This window comes from Balaenoptera musculus, chromosome X (assembly GCF_009873245.2).
Source record: "Balaenoptera musculus isolate JJ_BM4_2016_0621 chromosome X, mBalMus1.pri.v3, whole genome shotgun sequence".
Classification (NCBI taxonomy): Eukaryota; Metazoa; Chordata; class Mammalia; order Artiodactyla; family Balaenopteridae; genus Balaenoptera; species Balaenoptera musculus.
The window spans coordinates 57,516,902-57,544,641 of NC_045806.1; the positions used below are offsets into that span (position 1 = coordinate 57,516,902).

The 27,740-nt window shown below is 42.0% G+C and overlaps 2 protein-coding genes across 6 annotated transcripts in view; both read left to right on the forward strand.

Annotated features, from left to right (window-relative positions):
- The first annotated feature begins 254 nt into the window (after positions 1–254).
- NONO (non-POU domain containing octamer binding) lies at positions 255–13,909 on the forward strand. 3 transcript variants are annotated; one of them, XM_036839575.1, is made up of 12 exons: positions 285–395; positions 1,080–1,136; positions 5,825–5,984; positions 7,120–7,313; positions 8,559–8,860; positions 9,751–9,846; positions 10,041–10,237; positions 10,583–10,667; positions 11,097–11,199; positions 11,782–11,821; positions 12,048–12,157; positions 12,893–13,909. In XM_036839575.1, exons 3-12 carry the CDS (start codon positions 5,834–5,836, stop codon positions 13,025–13,027), a joined length of 1,413 nt encoding a protein of 470 aa, XP_036695470.1. In that variant the 5' UTR covers positions 285–395; positions 1,080–1,136; positions 5,825–5,833; the 3' UTR covers positions 13,028–13,909. The 3 variants fall into 3 exon arrangements, with proteins under 3 accessions (XP_036695469.1, XP_036695470.1, XP_036695472.1); XM_036839574.1 differs by lacking the exon at positions 1,080–1,136 and having other exon boundaries at positions 255–395; XM_036839577.1 differs by lacking the exons at positions 285–395; positions 1,080–1,136 and adding an exon at positions 4,029–4,050.
- A 440-nt stretch (positions 13,910–14,349) lies between these two features.
- ITGB1BP2 (integrin subunit beta 1 binding protein 2) overlaps positions 14,350–27,740 on the forward strand; it is a 32,701-nt gene continuing 19,310 nt past the window's right edge. The window contains exons 1-11 of one of the 3 annotated variants that reach the window (XM_036841122.1): positions 14,405–14,613; positions 14,869–14,918; positions 15,008–15,064; positions 15,142–15,287; positions 16,165–16,259; positions 16,366–16,424; positions 16,567–16,637; positions 16,757–16,856; positions 17,127–17,240; positions 17,489–17,551; positions 17,913–18,320. In XM_036841122.1, the coding sequence (XP_036697017.1) occupies positions 14,550–14,613; positions 14,869–14,918; positions 15,008–15,064; positions 15,142–15,287; positions 16,165–16,259; positions 16,366–16,424; positions 16,567–16,637; positions 16,757–16,856; positions 17,127–17,240; positions 17,489–17,551; positions 17,913–18,140 (1,047 nt within the window). In that variant the 5' untranslated portion in view covers positions 14,405–14,549 and the 3' untranslated portion in view covers positions 18,141–18,320. Of the gene's footprint in view, positions 14,614–14,868; positions 14,919–15,007; positions 15,065–15,141; positions 15,288–16,164; positions 16,260–16,365; positions 16,425–16,566; positions 16,638–16,756; positions 16,857–17,126; positions 17,241–17,488; positions 17,552–17,912; positions 18,321–27,740 lie in introns of those variants that run through there. The other 2 variants (XM_036841123.1, XM_036841124.1) reach the window with 2 other exon arrangements.

Here is a 27,740-nt window from a genome sequence, read left to right on the forward strand (position 1 = left end):
CACTTGGTCTATCGGTCTTTCAGTCAGTCCGTTGATGTCTCTCCTTCCAACCCTTTATCCCCCTCCCCCCTTCCTTTTCCGCCTCTAGCGGACGCAACTTGGGCATGCGCACTCGGTACAAAGCCTCGCTCTTTGTCCCCATCTGTCGTTCACACGAACTCAAGTCTTTCGCATTCGGTAGCCAATAAGATCGAAGAAATCGTGGAAAACCGATTCCGCCTCTGGAGATAAATGTTGATTGGCAAGTCAGATAACCAATAGAGAACGCCACTTTGTAGCCCTTGGGAGCCACCGAGCTCCGTCGTCTGGTTTCCGGCGGTCGCGCGCTCTTTTCTCGGGACGGTAGAGGCCGTGTAGCGTCGCCTTTACTCTGAGGAGAGAACAGTGGGTAGAGGGTGAGTTTGGGGACGACTTAGTTCTTGTTCGAGAGGGGGGTAGGATTTTTCGCGACAATCGGTGAAGATAGAGGCGAGAGCGAGGCTGGGTTTGGAGGGAGTTGGGCCGTTCGTTCCGAGGCCTCTTGAGGCCTTGTCCGCGCCGCCACACGGCCTCCTCAGCCCACCCGCGGGGGCCCATCGCTCTCCCCTCGCCTCGCCTTCGGCTTTAACCTGGTTCCCGTTTCCCTTCCCGCCTCTTTTCTTTGTGCGACACATCTTGGAATCTGAGCCCTGTCAGTAAGTTACCCGGCCCTTGAGCCGCCCTGGGCCTGAGGGTGTGGGGTCTATTATCCGAGAGCCCTGAAGTCGCGGGCTGCAGGAGGAGGCGCTTTGTCGGGTGCTCCTCCTCTCGACCTCTTGAGGCCGTTAATTCCGGAGGAGAAAGCGCCCCCCCTCCCAGCGATGTTTTTTTGGCGAAACTCTTAGCTGGGAAGTTCATCTGCTAGTCCAGACCTCGCCGCTTTCCTAGGCAGGTTCCTGGAGGCTTTTTTTTTTTTTTTTTGGTCTTGTTGCCTAGCTACTCGACCCATCTATGACATCACTTTTTAAAATGAAAATGAATGTTATGGATTTTGTATCGGGTATTTTACATTTGGAAAAATTATTGTCGTAAGTTGATGCTTTTCTTTGTGTTCTTAACAGAGAAGTCGAGGTTAGAGAGGACTGGGAGGCACTTTGCTATCTTCAGTGGAAGTTGAGGTAGGTGTAGGGGGTAGAGTTGCCAGATGAAATACAGGACACCCCGTTAGATTTGAATTTCACGTAGGCAACAGATTATTTTTTAGTATACGTTGCATGGGACTTATACTAAAAATCATTCATTTTTTAACATCTGAAATTCAAATTTAACTGTAGTGTGTTTTTATTTGATACATCTGGCAACTCTAATGGGAGGGTACTGGTTGCATTTACATTGCTTCTTTGTCAGACTTCCTTATTACTAAAGGTCCTAAGAGACTCTTAGGAAAGGACCTTACCATGCCATTGCCCCCTACAGCTTTCAGGCTGGTCCACATCCAGGCAGCCATCTCCGTCTGGTAGATTTTTACTAGGTTTACCCCCACAGTTTCCACTTAAAAAGTTGATCCTTTTCCTGAAAATTAAGGGGACATTTATTTAGATTTCAGATATATGTGATGTAGTGTTTGGTCCTGTACCTGAACATTTGTGCAGTTGTGTTGCAAATAGCACCAGTTTTTCTAACATAAATATGTGTTTTCTCTCAAGAAAGTCCATCAGGGTTAGACTTAAGGGCAGATAAGTAGACGGAAATCCTTACTGCTGATCTTTATGCTTTGTTCTTTTCTCAGAGACCCAGTGGTTAGGGGGCAGTGAATTTATTACCAAGATACCTGCACATACTTCCGAATTATATTGGTGGTCATCATCAGAAGTACACTATAGGGATAATACTTAACTGAGTACTTGCTACTTTGTGGGCACTGTTTTAGGTGATTGATACAATATTTAGTGTTCACCGTTGAATGCCTGCTTGGGAAATAAAAAACTGAAGGGAAAGATTATAAAGATTGGCATTATGGAGACATTTATTCAACACAAAGGTAGGCAGTTTGGTTGTAAAAATAATTTTTGCTAGAATGCAGAAGAGCAGGGGAAGAATGTAATTGATGACATTTGTCTAACTGGAGCACCCACCATATGTAGAAATAGAGGTAGTGGTTGCCAGCAGGAACAAGTGACTGCTGTGTTACGTGACCTCATTTAGTCAAAATAACCAGCCCTGTGAGATAGATGTTACAGGTGAGGAAACTGAGGCTCAGAGGTTAAGTGACATTTTAGTAAGTTTTTTGGATTCTGAACTCTAAAATCAAGGTGAGCTTGATTACACAGTTTGTAGCATAGGGATTAGTATGAGCTTTAGAGTTCAACAGACCTGAGTTCTACTCTATGCTCCATCACATTTTTGTGTGACCTTGGGTGTACATCAGTTTTCTTATTCAGAAGAATGATAGTTATGCACATTAAGTGAGATAATATGGACTTAGCACAGTGCCTGACATATAGTGGTCAATAAATATCTGGTATTATCATCTTAACTACCAGGCTACACTTTCTAGAACCAAAAATAACCTCCCTTGAAGTAATTCTAAATGGTTTAGGACATCCCAGTGCTTAAGGAGATCATTTCTACTAAGTTGTAAAATGGCCTTTTTTGAAATGGAGTGGTGAGGTGTGGTTAGGATGTAAATATAGAGTTTCTAATATTTCAGTTTTGAGTGTATCTCTATAAGGATTTCTGTTAACATACACATTGTGGGTTCCTGAATGGGATGCAGGGTATTGAGGCTGGGGCCACGGACTCTTAAATTAAAGGCTAGAGGATAAAAAAAGAGGCTCCTTGGATTCTAGCCAGAAGTAAGAAGAACTAGTTGGAGAAATGGCTGTGGATAATTCAAGTTTCTGCTGTAGGCCACTTTGGGGTCAGGGGAAGGGAGGTGTTTGATTCATGGGACTCAAATAGGAAAAGATCTGATTATAATGCCCACTTACCTATCCTCACCTGTAGCTGGGGTAGACTTTAAATTTTGTGTGTTTTAATTTCCTACTTTTATATCTTGTTTTTAAAAACATTTTTTAAGGTATCCCATTTGCTGTGAAACTGGTACACTTATTCATGGTGTTTAAAGTTGTTACACTATGTGGCAAGAGTCACAAAGGCATTTAATTATTCTGTTTTTAAGAATTTATCCTAAGGAAATAAACAGAAAGCTATAAGCAAGAAGGTATTTATTTCAGCATTGTAATAGGAAAAAGCTGAAAACAGCCTAAATGTCTCATAGGGAGTAGTTTAGTAAATTAGTGTACATCCAATTGGACTTCATGTAGCCATTAAAAAGTATAAGTTGACACTATAGAAATGGGGAAAGGGTGAATATACAACAATGCATTTATGATTGCAGTTTTGAAATGACAATATATGTTTTGAAGGTAAATAAGCAAAAATGGAAATTGTGGGAGGAATATTTAGTCATGGAGGTGCCCCAAGATTTAGCTGTGAGCATTGTTTATAATGGTGAAAAGTTAGAAACAGCCCAAGTGTCCCAACACAATAGGGGCTTGGTTGACAGCTGAATACTTTGTCCGCTAACAGTAAATGTAGAAGATTTAGTGACATGGAATATACCATTTAGAATACATACAAATGTATAAATCAGTGACTGAAAGGGTATACCAAAATGTTAACAGTGACTTTTTTAGTGGTGGGTCTTTGGGGTTTCCTTTATTTTTGTTTTTATTTCTACGTTTTCTATGTTAAAGATGTATTTTGTACCTTATTAGTGAGAAACAAAAGATTGATGAAATGATATAAATGAGAGAATTCAAGTCTTGGCTTGAATGTCAGGTTTCTAGTGAGGCTAACCTCACAGGTCTATTTAAAATTGCAATCTTCCCCCTTCCACTCCCTGTCCATTTTTCCCCCCTCTGCCCCCTTTTCTTTATTTTCCCCTACACTTAACCTCTTCTTAAGTACTGTGTAATTTAATTATTATGTATATTGTTTTCTCTCACTGGAAGGTTATCACTGCTGAAGGCAAGAATCTGCTTTGTTCATTGAGGCATCCCAAGCACCTAGAATAGTGCCTAGCAAATAGTAAGCATTCAGTGAATATTTGTTGAATGAATTAGTTTAAAAAATTAGTAAAAAAAATTATCAACCTACAAGCAGGACAGATTTCATTTTTGCCCACCTTCTGTTTCTTATCTACATTCATGCATTTAAAAAAACACTTCCCCTCTTAAAGCATCAAACATTTTTCATGTTTACATGGTCTTTATAATTTTTAATGCCGTGTAACATTCCATTGTATAGATGTACCACAATTTATTAAAAACACTGCCCCTAATTTTGGGTACCTAAGTCATTTTTATCATTTTTGTTACCAGAAAGCCCATTACAGTGAGTATTTCGTGGATGTAGTTTTAAATTTTAAAATGATATTCTTAGGATAAATTACTGGAAGTAGAATTCCTGAGTTAAAAGAATAGGGACATCTTGATAGCTCTTGTTACCTATTGTCTTATGAAACAACTTTTGGATACAGAACTTAATTGCATTGATGTTTTCAGTTTTGGTGGGATATGACATAAAATGTATTAGAAAGTTTTTATACACGTAGAAGTATTCTTATATACCCATAATTCAGAATCAACAGTTATTAAGCCTTTGTCACATTTTTTTCGTCTGAGGAATATAATTTATTTTAAAGGAATCATGATGTTAATCATAGAGTATTCAGGGAAGAGGTCCTTTTCTGCATCTTTCCTTCAGTTAAATCTGACTGGAGGGTCCTGTGTTGAGGGGAAAAGATTCAGGATTGATTTTGCCCTTTAATTTACTGGAGAACTGCCTTTGGATGAGGAAGATGGTCCTCACTTTGTTAACCTGATCCATTAGGAAATTTCCATTTTAAAACCATCAACTTTTGTATTCAGTCTGGATTATACCAGGAGTTTTCATTTAATCTTATGCTGATCTTTTTTTTTTTGGCCACACCGTGTGGCTTATGGGATCTCAGTTCTCCAACCAGGGATTTAACTCAGGCCACAGTAGTGAAAGCCCAGAATCCTAACCACTAGGCCACCAGGGAACTCCCTTATGTTGATTTTTAAATGACAGAATTTAAGATTTTATGATTGTATATTTTTGTATTTGCTGCTTTTATTGCTTTGGTAGTCATTTATCTTTCCATTGTGATTAATAGCAGTATTTACCAAGTGTTTCCTATATGCCAGTATAGAACTAGTGTTTTCACATACTCATTAATCTTTATAGCTACTTTGAGAGGTAGGTATTTTTATTATTCCCTTTATAACAGCTTAAGAAACTGGTGCAGAAGTAATTTACTAAGTAGTACATGGATAGTAAGTAAGTATTAGGACCATGCTTCAAATCTAAGTGTATCTAACTCCACAGCCCATACTTTTCCTGCTGTTCATTCCACAGTATCTACTGTAGGCTAGGACTGCAAGGTACCAGAGAAGAACAGGACTTATTATTAGTCCTTTTCATAACTAGAATCTGTTTCAGTCATTGTGTTTTAAAGTGTGCTTTAATATTATGATAAGGCCAATTTTTAGGGAGTAGATTCTCTTGGGAAAGTAGTTTCCTATTAATGCATATAGTTACTGAACTGGAAGTTTCCTCAAGTCATTTTAGCGCAAGCTGTTCTTATCTAGTACTTGTCTAGTTTCTATGTACAACATAACTGCTAGTGCTGGTGGTTTTTAGATTTTTGAATTGTACTCCTTTGCCATACTTGTTAAAAATAATACCAAAGGTGATTAATGACATACAAGTCATCAGGAAGGTGGCTGATTGTGTTCTTAGCACTGAATGTATTTGACCTTCTACCGTTTCTTTTTAGGGTGCAAAAATGCAGAGCAATAAAACTTTTAACTTGGAGAAACAAAACCACACTCCAAGGAAACATCATCAGCATCACCATCAGCAGCACCACCAGCAGCAACAGCAGCAGCCACCACCTCCACCAATACCTGCAAATGGGCAGCAAGCCAGCAGCCAAAGTGAGTACATGCTAGGTAATGGGGTAGAAATAGGTCCCTTCTTGGGAACAGTTTCTTGATTTTTAGATTAGACTCTTGGGATTATGAAGTAATGGGCCTTTGCAGCACACCTTTGTTGTTCTTTTCCCTATTTACCTCTTAATACTTAGGATAGAAAAAGGCTGATTCTCTGAAATAAGGAACAGACATGTGGGATAGCAGTTGAGTACAGGTTGCTTTGCTGCATTGGCACATTCTGTTGCTAAACAGATGGCTGCATATTTTACCTCAGAGCTTGGTTCTTAGAGGTCATCATCAGATGACTAGTACATAGAGAAAATATAGAAAAGGTCTTTAAGACTTAATGGAGAAGAAGTCTGGTATTAGGTATTATACTTTTATCTTGGGGCCTGTGCCACCCCATTTTTTAAAAAATATTTATTTATTTATTTGGTTGCACTGGGTCTTAGTTGCGGCAGGCAAGCTTCCCAGTTGTGGCATGCGAACTCCCAGCCTCGGCATGCGTGTGGGATCTAGTTCCCTGACCAGGGATCAAACCCGAGCCCACTGCATTGGGAGCCCAGAGTCCTATACACTGCGCCACCAGGGAAGTCCCTGTGCCACCCCATTTTTAATCAGAGCAAAAGGTCTTTAAAGGTATGTTCCCATCCATTCAGCAAATTTTGAGCACCTGTTGTGTGCCTCTTAAGACTACAACCAACCTCAACCCTCTTTATTTCCAGAGATTCCTACAAAGAATACTCTTCCCCAACTCATTCTTTTCATCCCATTACCCCAAGCCTGAAAGAATGGGAACTGTTAAGGTTATGAAGATCAGTGAGGGATTGGGAAATGGAGCAATTATGTTTTAAATGTAAAAATCTGATCCCTTCTGACCTAGGGCTCCTTGACTTGCTTAATTTTCTCTTTCTGTCTCTGAGTTAGTCCAGGGTGGCTCCTGGCCCATAGTAGAGTTGTTGAGAAGTCTCCCCAGATCTCTGCCTACTGCTTTCACATTCTAAGGTGCAATTTACTGATAAGTGGTTAGTGGATAGATTCCATTGGGAAATGGTGTTTGACTTCTCTACAGCAATTATATTGCCCATCTAGCAGCAGTTGTAACTCTTTGAGAATGTGACTGTGTGTCTTCTCTCAGATGAAGGCTTGACTATTGACCTGAAGAATTTTAGGAAACCAGGAGAGAAGACCTTCACCCAGCGTAGCCGGCTCTTTGTGGGCAATCTTCCTCCTGACATCACTGAGGAGGAAATGAGGAAACTATTTGAGAAATATGGGAAGGCAGGCGAAGTCTTCATTCATAAGGACAAGGGCTTTGGCTTTATCCGCTTGGTGAGCAACTGTGGGCTTTTAGAGCATGTGCTCTAAAAGGTGGGGAAGCTGGGGAATGATGGATATGGAAAGTTAGGCAGTAGAAATAATTCTCAGATGATATTAAAAGCTTATAGTTATAGTTGGTAGAACAGGACAAAAATGCATATTTTATTTTAATTTTTCCTCATAGGTTTTGTTTGTTTGTTTGTTTCAAGGACAACATAGATTTATTTGCCTAGGACTCTGGGGCTAAAGTATGCCCTTTGGAACTTTTTTTGTTTTAATTTGTAAATTTCGAACATACAGAAGTGGAGAGAATAGTATAATAAACCTGCACGTACTCGTTACCCAGCTTCAGTAACTGTCAACTCATAGTTAATTTTGTTTTATCTCTACCCTTCTCCTATTTACTGCCCCCCACAAATGTTTTAATAAATTAGATTTTTTTCCAAAAAAATGAAAAAAGCTTTTTATTTTAGTAATGATCAAGGTTTATATAATTTATTTCCAAAGCCCTTACACATATGTTATCTCACTTAAGATTTGTCAAAACCTTGAGGGAGCAGTTTTATTTGTATCTATTTTTTTAAAAAATTTAAGTGTAGATCTTTTTTAAAAAATCTGATTTGATTTAGGAAATGTGTTTTAAGTGCATGGGGAAAACGTTTCTGGGCATAATCTGTCTCCATAAATGAGGAACATAATGTGCTAGCAAGATCACTGGATGTTACGGTCAGAACTAGTCTTCATTCCAGATCTACCACTAACTATCTAGGCAAGTCATTTTTTCTAGGGCTCAGCTTCCTCTTCAGTAATGTGGAGGGTCTCATCAAGGTCTGTGGTTCTAAAGAGGCCTTTTGTAGGGCATAGTGATTCTGGTTAAACTTGTATGTAGCTAGCAAAAATTAAAATAATTCTGGCTGCTGTATTGTAAGGGTAGGCTTTATGATGGTCATTCTTGTCCAGATGATCTGTTAACACTTCAGAGAATAGCCTGTGATACCAGTGACCATGTAAGTGGTATTAACTCTAGAATTTCCAGTTGATATATTGCAAGGCCATCAGAGCAATTAGGCTAACCAAAGAGTTATCTGAAACACCTGACTCCATTCTTCCAGTTCTATCCACGTTTCTTTGTATGCTTGTTGCCAAGGGTTTTTTGGGTTTTTTTGGAGACATTGAGCTATTCTACTTGAGGCTCTTGATGGCTGTGTAGGTGGTCTTTGTCCAACTGAGTTATTCTGACTTTCCTCTGCTTCCTAGGAAACACGAACCCTAGCAGAGATTGCCAAAGTGGAACTGGACAACATGCCGCTCCGTGGAAAGCAGCTGCGTGTGCGCTTTGCCTGCCATAGTGCATCCCTTACAGTCCGAAACCTTCCTCAGTATGTGTCCAATGAACTGCTGGAGGAAGCCTTTTCTGTGTTCGGCCAGGTGGAGAGGGCTGTAGTCATTGTGGATGATCGAGGAAGGCCCTCAGGAAAAGGCATTGTTGAATTCTCAGGGAAGCCAGCTGCTCGGAAAGCTCTGGACAGATGCAGTGAAGGCTCCTTCCTGCTAACCACGTGAGTGAGGGGTCATTTTCAGAAACATACCTTAAATGCTACTTTCTTCTGTGGTCTGGGGAGTTAGCCTCTAAGAACCATGTTCCTGTGTTCATTTAAAGACTTTTGATACAATTCAGCTCTAGTAGAGTTTTCAGTGTACTCTTAAATTAATGGAAATGGTATGAGGATTAAAAAAATAAACATTTGCAGTCTTTCAGTAGGTTGTCATTTAATCAGTGTTAAATCTCCCCTTATGGTGAAGTTTTAGAACTCTAAAAAGTTGTTTTGTGCATGCAGCATCTCTCTTAATATTTACCCCAAGTCGTTACCTTGAGTTCTGTAGATACCATATATAAAGGCTGCACTTGGAGCATCCCTGGTGGCCCAGTGGTTAAGAATCTGCCTGGCAATGCAGGGGACATGGGTTTGATCCCTGGTCCGGGAAGATCCCACGTGCCGCGGAGCAACTAAGCGCATGCGCCACAATACTGAGCCCACACACCACAACGACTGAAGCCCGCGTGCCTAGAGCCGGTGCTCTGCAACAAGAGAAGCCACCGTGATGAGAAGCCCCCACACCGCAACGAAGAGTAGTCCCTGCTCACCGCAACTAGAGAAAGCCTATGTGCAGCAACAAAGACCCAATGCAGCCAAAAAAATAAATAAAATTAAAAAAAAAAAATAAAGGCTGCACTTAAGTCCTCTACCTACTTAAAGACTGTATTCAGAGATCTGAAACCTGACTATCCTGTCAACCCCAGATTCCACATAATGCCATTAAAAGGGCGTGGTTACTTAGGACTGGGTATAAAAGCCCCTTCAGAAGTATGTTTAACTGTCCAGTCCTGACCCCTAACTAGTTCACTGTGCTGGTATAATTTGATTAACACTGAGCATCTCTCTCCCAGATTTCCTCGACCTGTGACTGTGGAGCCCATGGACCAGTTAGATGATGAAGAGGGACTCCCAGAGAAGCTGGTTATAAAGAACCAGCAATTTCACAAGTATGTGGTCCTGACAGATTCCCTGTTAGATGTTTGCCTGTTCTTAAGGAAGCTTGTAAAGAGATGTGTAAAAGAGGCACATCTTCGCTGTATGTGTTCACTGGCAGCCATTGTCTTGGCCCTCGGGAGGAATGTAGTGTTCGTTGGGAAAATCTTGGGCAGAAGTTTTAGTAACCCAGGAACCTTGTGTATAGGGAGCGAGAGCAGCCACCCAGATTTGCACAGCCTGGCTCCTTTGAGTATGAGTATGCCATGCGCTGGAAGGCACTTATTGAGATGGAGAAGCAGCAGCAGGACCAAGTGGACCGAAACATTAAGGAAGCTCGTGAGAAGCTGGAGATGGAGATGGAGGCTGCTCGCCATGAGCACCAGGTCATGCTAATGAGGCAGGGTGAGTATGGGCCTGTAAGTCTTAAAACTAGAAGAAGGACAAAGTAACTATTTTCAGGAGTTTCTTTGTATCAATCAGTAGAGAAAGGCCTAAACTTCAACTTTTATTCTCTGAAATATTTTGTTGATCTTGGTAGGCAGATGAGCTTGGAGATGTGGCAGAGGATACTGGATTCTGTGGAGAAGGAAATAATAGGTTTGACTTCATTTTTGGAATCTGGATACCTCGGATGGCCACTTGGGGATTAAATATCCCCTTTGCTTTCTGGATCTATCTTTATGGAAAATTACTGGGCCTATATGAGGAGCATGAAGAATACTCTCAATCAGTCTGTTGTTTTCATAGATTTGATGAGGCGTCAGGAAGAACTTAGGAGGATGGAAGAGCTGCACAACCAAGAAGTGCAAAAACGAAAGCAGCTGGAGCTCAGGTAACTCTTTTCTCCAACCCTTTTTCTCTGACAACTTTAAAATGCAATGTCTCTCTCCTGTTTCCTACCACCATGCTACCTCATGCATTTGTAAATATGTTGGCAAATATTTCCTGGCTGCTTCTCAAGTTCTCCCTTTAGATGGGAGATGTTTCAGGTACCCATGGTTCTAGGAATTCCTGGGACTGCGCTAAAGAGGAAAGCAGCTGAGTGCTGGTCTTATGAGATTGGCTTCTTTGGGAAAGAACTTTTTTCCCTGAAGGACACATCTGGGTTGTTTTAGGGCTGGGCACATTTAACAGTGAGTTTCCTGGAGAGCTACGATAGTTTTCAGTAGGCTCTTGATCTCCTTGGGTGAGTCCCCTATTAAGATAATCTGTTCGAGTTTTGGAATGCCTCTGCTTAAATATCTTGGTGACATCTCTGTAGGCAGGAAGAGGAGCGCAGGCGCCGTGAGGAAGAGATGCGGCGGCAACAAGAAGAAATGATGCGACGACAGCAGGAAGGATTCAAGGGAACATTCCCTGATGCGGTATTATCTCCCATGTGCCCCTGATATGAAAAACTCATCATGAATTGTCCACTAGGACTATTAAAACACACTAGGCTATGACCAATTTTTCCATTCTATGACACTCCTTATAGAAAGAAGCATTCATAGGAAGGAAAGGTAAGGTTTGAAGAGGAGCTCTTCTTGCCTCACAGGCAATTTAGGATGAAAAGCTGGGGGGCCAGTGTATGCTGTTTAAACTCAGTGACTGGAGGATCAGATAGACCCAGTCCTGTAGCAGCCTTGACTGGTCTTCTGATGTCCTTGGCAGTTGTACAGGTTGGAGCCCTAGAAGAAATCAGCTATGTCTCTCCTTTTCTTTCATCTTTCCTTCTGTTCCTAATAGGAAACTCTGACTTGTGTCCTAGTAGCTCTAATCTTGAATTCATTGTACAACTGTAATGAGTTCAAGGAGGTATTGTTGATGTTCTTCCTCAGCTTGGTTTCAGGGCACTTAGGATGTGTTATCACTGTCTACTTCCCTTAGTATGTGGGCCTCAATGGATTGTGGTAGAATGAATGCAGTGCTGTCGTGGACTGTCTTGAGTGTTTTCTGTTTTTCAGAGAGAGCAGGAGATACGGATGGGCCAGATGGCTATGGGAGGTAAGGACTTAAGGGGTTAATGGCTCTGATCTCCTTTTTTGTCTCGTCTCTGGTAAACTAGGTAGCTTCTCCTACCTAGTCCAAATTTAAGAGGCTTGACATTTCTGGGAGCATCATTTTGGTGGGAGGGTAACATGTCTTAGCCCAGAGATCTTGAATTATTTCCTTTGGCATAGAAAGACTGACAATCTCTGTCTCCTATACTGATCACACTGCTCTGCTTTAGGTGCTATGGGCATAAACAACAGAGGCGCTATGCCCCCTGCTCCTGTGCCAGCTGGTACCCCAGCTCCTCCAGGACCTGCCACTATGATGCCAGATGGAACCTTGGGATTGGTAATAAACTGCAGGGCCTTATAGTAACTCTAAATGGTAATAGGAGGAGGAAGAACTTTGCCTTCTTGGTCCCTGGGCCTGCCACAATTTTGCTACAGATGACAGTTTTTAGGATCACTGTTATCCATAAAATATTACCTCAAGATCTTTGTTTGGAGTCTTGTGCAAACCCAGTCTCAAACTATATTTTACCCAGGAGTTAAGCAAATAATTGTCTGACTGGGTAGTCTTGATTGACTGTTTAGTTGCTACCCTGGGTGAACAGGTTCCTCTTTGGAGGGAAGGCAACAAAGGCTAGGCATTATCACATAAAATAGATGTGAGTCCAAAAGCTTTATGGCTCATACAATCCTGAGGTGGTTTTAGTTCTACTGTCAAAATGTTTAAATTAGTTAGGCTTAAGGTTGCTGAAGAGTGATGGCCTGCCCTCGTCCATATACCTGGTTCAGGAAAAAGGACTTGGCTAGCACTTATCCAGCCTAGGAATTTAGTGTGTAATATTGCTTAGCATGTAGAAATACGGATAAAAAGTTAAAGGTAGGATGGTTGGGTAGGACTGTATTTCAGGCTACTTTCCTTTTAGGGATAGCCACTAGAGTTCTAAACAGGCTTAGTCAACCCTACCATCAGGAGCCTTGAATAGTTGGGTGGAAATGGCCTCCGGGGGAGGGACTACAGATGGGTGGGAAGCTAGGGCATAGGTTCTGTTATAACATTGCTCTCTTTCTCTTTAAGACCCCACCAACAACTGAACGCTTTGGCCAAGCTGCTACAATGGAAGGAATTGGGGCAATTGGTGGAACCCCTCCTGCATTCAACCGTGCAGCTCCTGGAGCTGAATTTGCTCCAAACAAACGTCGCCGATACTAATAAAATTGCAGTGTCTAGTTTCCCAAAACCCTTAAAAGAAGGACCCTTTTTGGACTAGCCGAATTCTACCCTGGAAAAGTGTTAGGGATTCCTCCCAATAGTTAGGTCTTCCCTGCCTGTAGTACTCTAGGGAGTATGCTGGAGGCAGAGGGTAAGGGAGGGGCGATATTTAACAAATCAGTTCTGTGTGGTATATCCTTTAACTAACCAGTTCTGTGTGGTGCATTCCTAAAGTCTCATGTGATTGTTGAGAGCCTGAGGGGCGGGGAGCCATGACAAAATGGATCCAGTTAGGGCCATTAATCTTAATCATTCCACTCTTTGTCCACCCTGTTCTATTTGCTTTCTTGTCCTTACACCCCCCCATCCCAGAGACACTGCCACATATACCACAAAAACTAAACATCCCCCAATGACCTTGGCCCCATTGCTCCATTCACTCCCAGGTGGGAATTCAGGCAGATGTCCACAGAGGTCACAGACAACATACATGCGGTTCTGTTATATCCCATATATTACCCCTTCGTGTCCTAAGGAAGACATTTTCTCTAGAGATTTTCATTTAGTATATCTTTAAAAAAACTCTTGTGTTAAACTTGCCTCCATCTTTTTCTTGGGTAAGGACAACCCAGAAATGGCCCTTTTGTGTCTATGATATTGCTGTTCACAGCTTTTCTTGATAGGCCTAGTACAATCTTGAGAATAGGGTTGCTGTATGCTGAAGGTCAGACAGTAGCTCTTAGCTTTGCCTATCTTAGGTAGTTATGCTGTGCATTTTTTATTGGTGTACCATGATTGATTTGTCCCTGATACCTTTGGAGTTTTTCTGAGAAATGAAATAATGCAACATCAACTTATTAAAATACATTTTAAGCCTTTTAATTTTCTGTGCTGTTTTTGAAGGGGCAGGGAGGGAGGGGAGTTCTGTCTCAGATGAGCACAAGGCTATAAGAATAATCCTTTATGACCTTTTGCTTAAAGTATTAATCATCCATCTAGGCAAACATGGGGAGGTTGGATGCATGGCTATGACTGAAGTGGTAGACAAAGATCCGGGGCTACTGGTGGTACACAGAAGTAATGAGGATGGGAGGAAAGCTGCTGCTCTGAAAGAGGGAGACAACAGGCTGGAGGAATTGGGGTACGTTCACCAAGCTGGGAGGGGGCTCAAAATTGGTATTCATTTCTGAGCAGCTGCTGGTATGTCAGAGGCTTGGAATTGGCATGGTAAATCTAAAACCGTCTCAGCAGTGGTTAGCTGACCTCACCCAAGTTCCAAGCCCTACTCTGCTTGATCCTTTTTTCTTGAGCCTCAGAGCTAAAATGTTCCTGAGCTCTTTCCTATTGGCTGGGAAGACCAATTGAAGTTCCCTTGCCCATGTTAGGAGGTGTACGCCTCCTGAACTAAAGATAGAAACAGCTGGCCCTTCCAGGCAGCTAAAAGCCTCCTGACTAAGAGGTGTTCCCCACTCGGCAGCCAGACTCCTTGAAACACCCTTTCAGTAATTCTACCAACGCCTCCATGTCTCTACTCTGCCATAACAAAGGCTGTGGGCAGCACTTTGACCCCCAAACCAACCTTCCTGGTGAGTAATCCTGACCTTGCCAGGAGCTCTGTGAGTGCTGGGGGAGTTGTCAGCTGTGGGCAGTCTGTTAAAGGAAGAAAGAAAAAAATTTAGTGTACTGCCATAGTTTAATTGGTCTGAGTGATTTTCAGTCTTTACTGACTTTTTTTACATCATACAGAAAGACTGTAAGCATATAAACCTGGGAAAAAAAGGTAGGAAGTGATGTTTGGTATAGTATCTTTCCTTCCTTGATCCTTCTACCGGTATCCACAGATTCCTGTTGCCATCATCCTGGGGTCCCCATCTTCCATGATGCACTTAAGGTGAGGAATAGGCAAGGGGGGATAGCAAGAGCATTTCACAAAAGAAATATAGCCAGGAATCTAAGCTGAGCTGGATCTCTTGTTATCAGGGTTGGTCCTGCTGCCGGAAGCGAACTGTAGATTTCTCTGAGTTCTTAAACATCAAGGTAAATTCTTTACTTCCTGGGATTCTGCCCCTAATAGAAGGATTCTATCCCTAATCCTCTCTCCTTATCTGTACTAGGGCTGTACTGTGGGACCACACTGTGCTGAGAAGCTCCCTGAGACCCCTCAACCTGAGGGCCCTGCCACAAGCAGTTCACTTCAGGAGCAAAAACCTCCGAATACGATTCCAAAGTCAGCAGAGACTTTGCGCCGGGAGAGGCCCAAGTAAAGAGGAGGAGGTCCCTGGGTTTTTCCTACATTCATGGAGCTTACTAGGAGTGATTAATGGGTCATTGAGGTTTGGGACTAGTGACTAGAGATGTGAGGAGACCCAAGGGTCAGGGCTTGGTGTATCTTCGGTGCCTTAGGGGAAATTTGTGTCCGGAAATAATGTCCTTTGTGCTAAAGTGGTACGGGGTGATGGGATAGGTATTCTGTGAGGTTTTTTTGTTTTGTTTTTTGGGGGGTTTTTTTGGCCGCTCCGTCTGGCATGTGGGATTTTAGTTCCCTGACCAGGGATTGAACCCGTGCCCCTGCAGTGGAAGCACAGTCAACCACTGGACCGCTAGGGAAGTCCCGGGATAGGTATTTTGAATCAATAGAGTAGATAGCCTCTCATGAATACATACTTAGTTATAATACAAGGGGGATTGTTGAGAATGACTTTTTTTTTCTTTTTGGAAAAGAGCTTTGAAATAAGTTTTGCGTCAAGAAAAGGATGTAGTAGTATTGGCAGCCAGGAGACTGCAGAGAAGAATAAGTTAATTTTGTGGAAATAGTATGAGCAACAGAAGAAAGTCATATTAGGTCTACAACTAATTAGATGAAGAAGAAGAGGGAATGATGCAGTTCTGCAGAGAAATATGGTTGGATTTAGAGCAACTGAGTAGATGGGCAAGAGGAGCCCTGGGGAATTCCCCAGGGTTCAAGGATTTGGCATGTCCACAGAGAAGAAAATTGGCAATGGGGTTGCTACCCATCTTCTCTAACCCTGCTCCACTTTCACCAGACTTCTTCGATTCCGTTACCACTGGTGGGAAGGTTGGCGCTGTTGATCACGGTTAGTGGGTCAGGACTAAATCACCCCACCCATACTCCCTAGGTCAGAGTTGCCTCCAAAGCTGCTTCCGCTAAATATATCCCAAGCCCTGGGAATGGCACTGGAAAAGAAGGAATTAGACCAAGAACCTGGAGCAGGTAAGTGGGTCTTTAGTAGGACAGGCTTCACAGGCAGGAATTTAGTGAAAGTGGCAGTTGGGTGGAGGAAATGAATAGGGTTCCTGACTCTGTTTCCTTTGCCCAGGACTTGACAGTAGTCTGATCCAGACTGGTGCCAGCTGCCAGAACCCAGGATGTGATGCTGTGAGTGAGAGTTTGTGGAGGACTCAAGCATGTGGTTGAGAGGTGCCACGCCTGAGGGATGACTGGGTATAGATATGAGGCTGCATAGGGTACATTTTAAAATGACCCAATTCTTTTCCTGATTCTCCTTTATCTGTCTTAGGTTTACCAAGGCCCGGAGAGTGATGCTACTCCATGTACCTACCACCCAGGAGCACCTCGATTCCATGAGGGGTGATGGAGGGGACTGGGTGGGCTGTGAGACAGGTTTCTCCCAATGTTGACCTTAAGATGGAAGTGGGGGCTTGTGGGGAGGGGAGAGGAGAGTCAGTTGAATTCTATTCCTACCTCAGGATGAAATCTTGGAGTTGTTGTGGTATCCAGACCCTGGATTTTGGGGCATTCCTGGCACAGCCAGGGTGCAGAGTTGGTAGACATGACTGGGGGAAGCAGGTAAGTCCCGACTTTCCTGAACTCTTGATTAGAACCCAATTCCAAAATAATTTCTTCTCCCTGTACCTCATGGCCAAGCTCTGTATCTTCTCCCTTTTGCATGGACCAAATAAGATTCTGCTCCTTATCCTTTACTAGCCCAGTGGTTTTGCAATATGAGGTGGTGTTAATCTTTCTGAGACTCTCTGTCTCTCCTCCACATATACCATGAGAACGCCCCTTGGGTTAAGAGTTCATTCTTACCACCCACTTTTCACATCTTCTTTTTAGCTGCCAGCGTCTTGCCGTCATGATTGGCACCAGACAGATTCCTTAGTAGTGGTGACTGTATACGGTCAGATTCCACTTCCTGCGTTCAACTGGGTGAAGGCCAGTCAAACTGAGGTGAGGAACGTCTGATGCTGGATGGGAAGCCAGTGAATTGGGTGATATTATAATCTTACAGGCAGAGTCGTCGTAGGCAGTAAACATGTAGGCTCCATAGTCCTCTGAGAGGAAGGTAGAGCTGTTAGGTCAGGGTTATCTGGCTGACCCGTGGATGTAGGGATTACACCACTGGCCTGCTTCTCTGTCTTAATGACTTGTTCTGAGCTTCTGGGATTGTTACTACCCCTGTAATTCTTTTCTCTCAGCTTCATGTCCACATTGTCTTTGATGGTAACCGTGTGTTCCAAGCACAGATGAAGCTCTGGGGGGTAAGTGAAGATAAGGGGGCACAGGAGGGGGAGGCAGATGGGGTAAAATGAAGGGCCAGACTGGAATGAATAGAGGGTGTCTTGAGGGAAGGAGTTGTAGTGGGAAAGTGGAGGTTTTCTCTTCATTTGCTTTGATATTCTCTCTCTCTCCCTCTTCCTCCCTCTTTTTCTCCCTCTCCCCCCCCAACTCCCCTTTCTTTCCTCTTTCTCTCTCTCCCTTACTTATTCCTTCCCTATATTTTTCCCCACCTTGCATTTTTTATTTTTCTCCCTGTCATTCATCACCATCCTACCCTGACCCCAATCCCTTTGATTTCCTCATTTTCTCTTCTGTGTTCCTCTATCTTTCCCTCCTCCTCAGGTCATAAACGTGGAGCAGAGCTCTGTCTCCTTGATGCCATCTCGGGTTGAAATCTCCCTGGTCAAGGCTGACCCAGGATCCTGGGCCCAGCTGGAGCACCCCGATGCACTGGCTGAGAAGGCTAAGGCAGGGGTTGGGTTAGAGATGGATGAGGAAGAATCTGAGGATTCAGATGATGACCTGAGCTGGACAGAGGAGGAGGAAGAGGAGGAAGTGATGGGGGAATAGTGACACCAGACAGTCAAGTGCCTAGATAGGACCTCAGTGACTCCCTTAGGATCTCAGAGACCAGGATATGGTTGGCCATGTGGTGTCATTGAGCAGCAGGAGGCAGAAGGAGTGGAGAACAAAAGTGTCCCAACCATTCTGTTTTTTTCCCTTAAATAAATCTTGTATTCTGCAGTTTCACATAGTGTCGTTCTCTCACCTCACTATCTAAGATTGTATTCATTCCCTCCAACTTCCGTGTGTGTGCAACACACATGTGTGAAAAAAGCACATGTAATCAATTCTTCACAACCACCAAGTATTTACTGAGTACTTACTATGTGCCCAGTTATATGTTAGGTGGTTTAGAGGTATCTGAGAAACAGAAGACTCATTCATTCCTCTCAGGAAAATTGTAGTCAGGCTGACAAGTCAAGGCTCTACATGAGATAATAATAAACATTTTCAGGTAGTTTAACTGAGTGCTAAATTGTGCAGTACAGTTTTGAAAAGCTGTAGGAGTTGAGAGAATGGAGTGATTAATGTGGACTGTAGTAGAAAGGGAAAGCTCCATGGAAGAAGTACATTTTTTACAGCTTTAATTAGATACAATACACATCCCATACAATTTGCCTGTTCAAAGTGTAAAATTCAGGTTTTCTTTTTAGTGTACTCAGAGTTGTACAACCACAATCAATTTTACAATGTTTTCACCACTCCAAAAATAAACTCTGTACCCATTAGCAGTCACTCCCAGTGTCCCCCCAAACTCATAGCCCTAGGCAACCACTTATCTACTTTCTGCCTCTGTGGATTTACCTATGCTGGATATTTCATATGAATGGAATCATACAATATGTGGTTGTTTGTGACAGGCTTCTTTCACTTAGGATAATGTTTTCAAGGTTCATCCATGTTATAACATGTATCAGTACTTCATTCCTTTTAATGGCCAAATAATATTTCACTGTGTAGATGTACCACTTGTGTTTATCTCTTCATCAGCTGAGGTATATTTGGGTTGTTCCCACTTTTTGGCTATTATGAATAACGCTCCTATAATAATGCTCCCATGCATTCATGTTCAAGTTTTATGTGGACATATGTTTTCATTTCTCTTGGATATATACCAAGTGTAATTGGAATGTAATTTCTGGGTCAAATGGTAACTTTTAACCTTTTGAGGAACTGCCAGACTGTTTTCCAAAGAGGCTGCACCATTTTACATTCCCACCAGCAGTGTATGAGGGTTCCAATTTCTCCACATCCTCAGTAACACTTGTTACTTGTCTTTTTTTATTATGGCCATCCTAGTGGGTGTGAAGTGGAATCTCATTGTGGTTTTACTTTGACTTTCCCTGATGGCTAATGATGCTGAGCATCTTTACATGTACTTATTGGCCATTTTTGTATCTTATTTGGAGAAATGTCTATACAAATCCTTTGCCCATTTGTTAATAGGGTTGTTTGTCTTTTTATTGAGTTGTATTTTAAAAATATATTCTGGAGACAAGTCTCTTGTCAGATATATGATTTATAAATATTTTCTCTCATTCTCTGTGTTGTCTTTACACTTCCTTGATGGTGTCCTTTGATACACAAAAGTTTTTAATTTTTATGAAGTCTAATTTATCCATTTTTCCTTTGGTTGCTTATGCTTTTGATGTCATATCCTAGAAACCATTGCCTAATCCAAGGTCATGAAAATTTACTCCTATGTTTTCTGAGAGTTTTATAGTTTTAGCTCTTACATTTAGGTCTTTGATCCATCGAGTTAGTTTTTGTATGTGGTACGAGGTAGGGGTCCAACTTTACATTTTTGCATATGCATATCCAGTTGTCCCAGCACCATTTGTGGAAGAGACTATTCTGTCCCCACTGAATTGTCCTAGCACCCTAGTTGAAAACCAATTAACCATAAATGTGAGGGTTAAGAAATACATTTTGAATGGAAATTTGAAGAATGAGAAATTTGGATAGATATGGAAGAGTAGGGAGAGCCAGGCTTGGGTAGGAAGTTGTTCTATTTTACTTTTTGTGTTTTATTATAAATTCCAAAAGCAATACATATTGTCACTGTAAAAGACTCAATGCAGAAGTATATGGAGTAAGAAGTAAATGCTCCTCTTCAGATTCTCTCCAAGTTTAGTCTTTTTGCTGTTTGTAACCACTGCTAACATATCAGAGGGTATTGGTTCCCCGACCAGGGATTGAACCCATACCCCCTGCAGTGGAAGCACGGAGCCCTAACCACTGGCCCACCAGGGAATTCCCTCAGAAGGGTATGTTTAAGCGAGGGAACAAAAAAGTCAAGTGAAGTGTCGCTAGATTGGCAAGAGCCTAAAATGCTAGATCAAGGATTTTGAACATGATTTAAAAGAGAGTTAAAAAGGCATTATAGACCTTTTTTTTTTCTTTTAATTGATTTTTGGCTGCGTTGGGTCTTTATTGCTGTGCACGGGCTTTCTCTAGTTGCGGCGAGTGGCGGCTACTCTTCGTTGCGGTGCAGGCTTCTCACTGCGGTGGCTTCTCTTGTTGCGGAGCACGGGCTCTAGGCGTGCGGGCTCAGTAGTTGTGGCTCGCAGGCTCTAGAGCACAGGCTCAGTAGTTGTGGCGCACGGGCTTAGTTGCTCCATGGCATGTGGGATCTTCCCGGATCAGGGCTCGAACCCGTGTCTCCTGCGTTGGCAGGCGGATTCTTAACCACTGTGCGACCAGGGAAGCCTGACCTTTTCTTTTTAAACGTAGATTTTTTCTTTTTGGCTGCGCCACGTGGCTTGCAGGATCTTAGATCCCCAAACAGGGACTGAACCCAGGCCCGTGGTAGTGAAAGCGCCGAGTTCTAATCACTGGACCACCAGGGAATTCCCTTAAATGTAGATTCTTAATTAGAGGAGTGATATCTCTTTTTTGAGTCTCTCCTGAGTCAGATTTACTCCCTCAGCTGCCTCGTGGCTTGTGGGATCTTAATTCCCCGATTAGGGATCGAAGCCGGGTCCCAGCAGAGAGCACCGAGTCCTAACCATTGGACCGCCAGGGAATTCCCTGAAAATAGGATTTTTCTTGACAGTCAGGTTTTGCTAGTCTATAAAGTGATAACATATTTACCATACCATTGCATCAACTTTAGGATTAAGGAAGATTGTATTCACCTGCTGAGGGAGTAAAGTATCATGTATAGAATGCCACTGTGTGGGGCACTTCTACCCACATTATTTTATTTAATCCTCACATCTGCTCTGTGAGGTAGGTATTATTATCCCCAATTTTTATAGATGAGGAAACCAAAGCTCAGAGAAGGACAGAGCTAGCCTGAGGTCACATGGCTACTGATTAAAACCTCAGTCATTGTTCTAGAGCCATCTGAGAATATCCAAAACCTAAGGACCCAACGGGGATCTTAGAAGAGAAGCTTGATATCGCATCCCTGTAGCCTAGCAGAGTCCCTTTGACAAGCCTATCTGGGAACCAGCGAGGCCCTTAGTTGATCAGTGGTATCTCACACTGATATAACGCTTTCCCAACCACTTTTTGTCTCTGATCACCTCATCCCTAACCTAAGTGGGACCCCTGGGTACTTTACCTCTCACTTCATCCAGATCAGTAATTATCTCCCAGTTACACCAGATTTAGTGTTACTGACTCTGGGACCCCTGCCTCCACTGTCCTCTTTCTCCCTTTCTGCTCCCAAAGTCCCAGAACACTGCTAGAGGGAGAACCAAGCAGACCAATATGAATTCATGCTGTCCAATTTCAACTTGGCCCTTGCAGCTGCTCAGCAACCCTTTTGTCTCATACATTCCCTGGCACTCTCCCCACAGAGGCTGTTCCAGAACTTCTTCTTTCTCCTCAAACTACAAATTCCAATCTCCCTGCTTCTACTTACACAGATTTCATATTAGACACTTTCATCTGATTAACTGTCCCTCCTGCAGCAAATCAGTAATATCGTTCTCCCTTCCAGCCCTGTCCTCTAGCCATCCAGTTTCCTTCCCGGGAAAGCAATCAATGTTCTTGATCTCTTATTTATCCTTTCAGAGATACTTTATGACTCTACAAGCAAAAATACGGAAAGGAGGGAACTTGCACTGGTCGTTAAAGATAAGTAGGATTTGGATAGGTGGAGAGACAGGAGATGATATTCCAAGCAGAGGAAACATCCGGGGCAAAGGCACAGAGGTGGAAATGAGTAAGATATATTTAGAAAACAGGGTATAGCAAGTAGAGTAATCCCCTGAGAAATAATCCCACCTGCTGCCTCAAGTGCTACCTCTCCTTTTCTAGTTCTGACTTCAGCGTGATCTGCTTCCCTGACTGTCCTGCTCTACATACCAGCAGAGTAGAAATCTGACACTACATGGCCCCTCACCCATCCTATCTTGCCTGGACCTCCGTTACTATTTATCGAGCCATCTGTTTCAGTCCTGCTAAAGAGGTCCTAGCTCCTTCCTGAGTAACTCTCCAGGCCAGACACCTTCCATTTCTTTGGTCACATGGACAATTTCCTCACATTGAAAGCAGGACAATGAATATAGAATATGCATTGTACAGACATTATTGATCTTACCAATATATACAACAAACGGAGGTCAAGGAAACATGTTAATCTATACAACAGAGATGGAATTGGCAAAACCCAGACTGTGAAACTACTGAAAAACAGTCCAACTTCCTCAACAAAAAAATTGCAAGGAAAAAAAGAGATGAAGGGGAACCTTCAGTTTAAAAGTGACATATAATACATATCCACCAATCACAATGTGTGCACTTTATATGGATACTGACTGAAACCAAAAAAGCTGTAAAAAATTCTTTTGACATTTATGAAACTATTGGAAATGTAAATGCTGACTTGGCATTTGATGATATTAAGGAAATATTGCTTGTTTATTTTATGTGTGCTAATGATATTACCATTATGATTTTTTAAAAAGGATCCTTAACTTTTAAAGATACATACTGAAATATTTAGGTATGGAATGATGTCATGTCTGGGATCTGCTCCAAAATATTACAGGACGGAGGAAATAGATGAAACAAGAGTGCCCAAGAGTTGATACTAGTTGAAGCTGAGTGTTTGGTAAATGGGGATTCATTATACTATCCAGTCTACTTTTGTACATGTTTTAAATTCTCCATTAAAAAGCTTTTAAAAATGTTACTGAATTGTCAAACATCTGATGAAAGTTTGTGTACTAGTCTGAAGGAGTGGAACAGGAGGAGCTGGAATATGAGAAGAGGAAGGTCTGGAACAGCCTCTGTGGGGAGAGTGCCAGGGAATGTATGAGAAAAATAAAAGGGTTGCTGAGCAGCTGCAAGGGCCAAGTTGAAATTGGACAGCATGAATTCATATTGGTCTGCTTGGTTCTCCCTCTAGCAATGTTCTGGGACTTTGGGAGCAGAAAGGGAGAAAGAGGACAGTGGAGGCAGGGGTCCCAGAGTCAGTAACACTAAATCTGGTGTAACTGGGAGATAATTACTGATCTGGATGAAGTGAGAGGTAAAGTACCCAGGGGTCCCACTTAGGTTAGGGATGAGGTGATCAGAGACAAAAAGTGGTTGGGAAAGCGTTATATCAGTGTGAGATACCACTGATCAACTAAGGGCCTCGCTGGTTCCCAGATAGGCTTGTCGAAGGGACTCTGCTAGGCTACAGGGATGCGATATCAAGCTTCTCTTCTAAGATCTCCGTTGGGTCCTTAGGTTTTGGATATTCTCAGATGTTTGTCAGACAGCTCTTAGCAATGACTGAAGTTTAAACAGGTGGAATTCATCACTAAAACTGGAAGTTCTGCAAGACACATGGTGAGAGGAGTATTACAAAATAAACCTACTCTTTACTATGATCTAAGCACTGTAATAAAATATGTATATATATACACATTTTTTCTGTTATCTCTCTATACTATATATATCAAATGAGATTTTATATTCTCATTTAATTCTCACAACAATGTATTAAAAGCATTATTATTTTTTTAATAGATGAGGAAACTGAGCTTCAGGGAGGTTACATAATTTTCTCTAGGTCACATAGCTATCAAGTGTCAGAGCTGGGACACAAATCCAGCTTTGAGTACAAAGCCTGTGCTCTTTGGTGTCCAGCATACTTTCCAGCAAACACCTCCTTCCATTAAATCACTGTTATTTTGCCAGTGACATCCGTTAATAAAATTATAGATGCGTTCTCACCAAAAAGAATTATACACTGAATTGAAAGCTTTTGGTAGGTAAGAAGTTAATTGACTAGGGTGGAAGAGATAGATACTTGGAGGCAGTGAAACCAGTTGAAGATAATCACAGTGGTGCAGGGGAGAAAGATGAGACCTCAGACTAAGTGGGTGTGGTAGTAAGAATGGAGGAGAGAATAATGGATTTAAGAGACATGTCTTAGTTCAGGCTGCTATAACAAAGTACCATAGACTTGGTGGCTTATAAACAACATAAATTTATTCATCACAGTTCTGGAGGCTGGAAGTCTGAGATTAGGGTGCCAGTATGGTCAAGTTCTGGTGAGGGACATCTACCAGGTGGAGAGCGAAGACACAAAGCAAGCTCTCTCATGACTCTTAAAAAGGCACTAATCCCATTCATGACCTCATCTAATCCTAATTACCTCCCCAAAGCCGCATCTCCTAATACCATCACAATGGGGGATAGGATTTCAATGTATGAATTTTAGAGGGACACAAACATTCAGTCCATAACACAGGTAGGAGTGAAAGTAATGTGGCCATTGCTGGTCTTCTGTGTTCCTTGAACCTATTCAACTCACTCCTTCCTCAGTGCCCCTGTACTATCTGTTCCCCCTACCTGGAATAGTCTTCCTCCAGGTCTTTGAATAGCTGGCTCTTTCTTGTCACTCACGTCTCAGCTCAAATATCACCACTCATGATAGAGGAACAATTCATTATCTCAAAATTTAATCAATAAAGGGAGAGAATCAAGCATTTATCCTTCCTTTCCTAGATGAACTGGGTAACAAAATAGTAGATGAAAGGACATGTTTTCCAAAACGATTCCAATTAATAAAAAGAAATGAAATTAGAATATCACCATTTTGCAATCCTTGATAAATAGAGATAGTGAGCATCAGCAGCCTCTAAGATTATAAAAAGACATCAGACATTATGTCTATCCTGTAGTCATACGAAAGGGATGGGACCTCAGTTTGATCTAGTCTTTGGATCCAGCTGCCAATTTGCAGGAAATACAGACATAGTAACTGCATGATGCCTATGCAATTGGCAAGCTGCTGAGTGAGAAGTTTCACAGGTGAAACTTGAGTTCTTCCAAAAAAAAAGGTCAAGCCTTTCTTGACCATCTTCTCTAAATTAGCACCCACTCTCCAAGTTACTATCACATTACCCTATTTTATTTTCCCCATATCCCTTATCATCAACTGAGGTTTCCTTACATGAGAAGCAATATAGCATAACAGTTAAGAGGACAAACTATAACATCAGGCTGCCTGGGTTCAAATCTTGACTACTTACTGGCTATGTGACCTTAAACTACTTAAGAGCTATGGACCTCAGTTTCCCCAACTATAAAATGGGATTAATAACAGTGCCTATATCATAGGGTCATTAGGAATATTAAATGAGATAACATATCTATCTCAGAGCTTATCACAGTGCCTACTACAGGATAAGCATTATAAATGCTAACAATATTATTGCATAATTATTTTTTTGCTTATACATTATTTCTCTCTTTCACTAGCATATAAGTCTTTCTTCACTATACCCAGCACCTAAAACTGCCTAGCACATATATAATATGTGCTTAATAAATGTTTGTTTAATGAAGGGCCTGAATTAGGGTGGCAAAGAAAGTTATGAAGAAGACATGTAAGGTATTATTTTTTTAATAGATCTTTATTGGAGTATAATTGCTTCACAATACTGTGTTAGTTTCTGTTGTACACTAAAGTGAATCAGCCATATGCATACAAATTTCCCCATATCCCCTCCCTCTTGAGCCTCCCTCCCATCCTCCCTATCCCACCCTTCTGGGTCATCGCAGAGCACCGAGCTGATCTCCCTGTGCTATGCTGCTGCTTCCCACTAGCTAACTATTTTACATTCAGTAGTGTATATATGTCGATGCTACTCTCACTTCGCCCCAGCTTCCCCCTCCCACCCCGTGTCCTCAAGTCCATTCTCTATGTCTACATCTTTAGTCCTGCCCTGCCACTAGGTTCATCAGTGCCATTTTTTTAGATTCCATATATATGCATTAGCATTTGGTATTTGTTTTTCTGAGTAACTTCACTCTGTATGACAGACTCTAGGTCCATCCACCTCACTACAAATAACTCAGTTTCATTTCTTTTTATAGCTGAGTAATATTCCATTGTATATATGTGCCACATCTTCTTTATCCATTCATCTGTCGATGGACATTTAGATTGGTTCCATGTCCTGGCTATTGTAAATAGTGCTGCAATGAACATTGTGGTACATGTCTCTTTTGGAATTATGGTTTTCTCAGGGTATATGCCCAGGAGTGGGATTGCTGGGTCATACGGTAGTTCTATTCTATTTTTAGTTTTTTAAGGAACCTCCATACTGTTTTCCAGGGTGGTTGTATCAGTTTGCATTCCCACCAACAGTGCAGGAGGGTTCCCTTTTCACCACACCCTTTCCAGCATTTATTGTTTCTAGATTTTTTGATAATGGCCATTCTGACCGGCGTGAGGTGATACCTCATTGTCGTTTTGATTTGCATTTCTCTAATAATTTGTGATGTTGAGCATCTTTTCATGTGCCTCTTAGCCATCTGTATGTCTTCCTTGGCGAAATGTTTATTTAGGTCTTCTGCCCATTTTTTAATTGGATTGTTTGTTTTTTTGATATTGAGCTCCATGAGCTGTTTGTATATTTTGGAGATTAATCCTTTGTCTGTTGTTTCATTTGCGAATATTTTCTCCCATTCTGAGGGTTGTCTTTTTGTCTTGTTTATGGTTTCCTTTGCTGTGCATAAGCTTTTAAGTTTAATTAAGTCCCATTTGTTTTTTGGGTTTTTTAAATAAATTTATTTATTTTATGTATTTATTTTTGGCTGCATTGGGTCTTCGTTGCTGCGCACGGGCTTTCTCTAGTTGTGGCGAGCGGGGACTACTCTTTGTTGTGGTGCGTAGGCTTCTTATTGCAGTGGCTTCTCTTGTTGCGGAGCACGGACTCTAGGCATGCAGGCTCCATAGTTGTGGCTCACAGGCTCCAGAGCGCAGGCTCAGTAGTTGTGGCGCACGGGCTTAGTTGCTCCGTGGCATGTGGGATCTTCCCGGACCAGGGATCGAACCCATGTCCCCTGCACTGGCAGGCGGATTCTTAACCACTGTGCCACCAGGGAAGTCCCCCCATTTGTTTATTTTTGTTTTTATTTCCATTACTCTAGAAGGTGGGTCAAAAAAGGTCTTGCTGTGGTTTATGTCAAAGAGTGTTTTTCCTATGTTTTCCTCTAAGAGTTTTATAGTGTTTGGTCTTACATTTAGGTCTTTAATCCATTTGGAGTTTATTTTTGTGTATGGTGTTAGGTAGTGTTCTAATTTCATTCTTTTACATGCAGCTGTCCAGTTTTCCCAGCACCACTTATTGAAGAAGCTGTCTTTTCTCC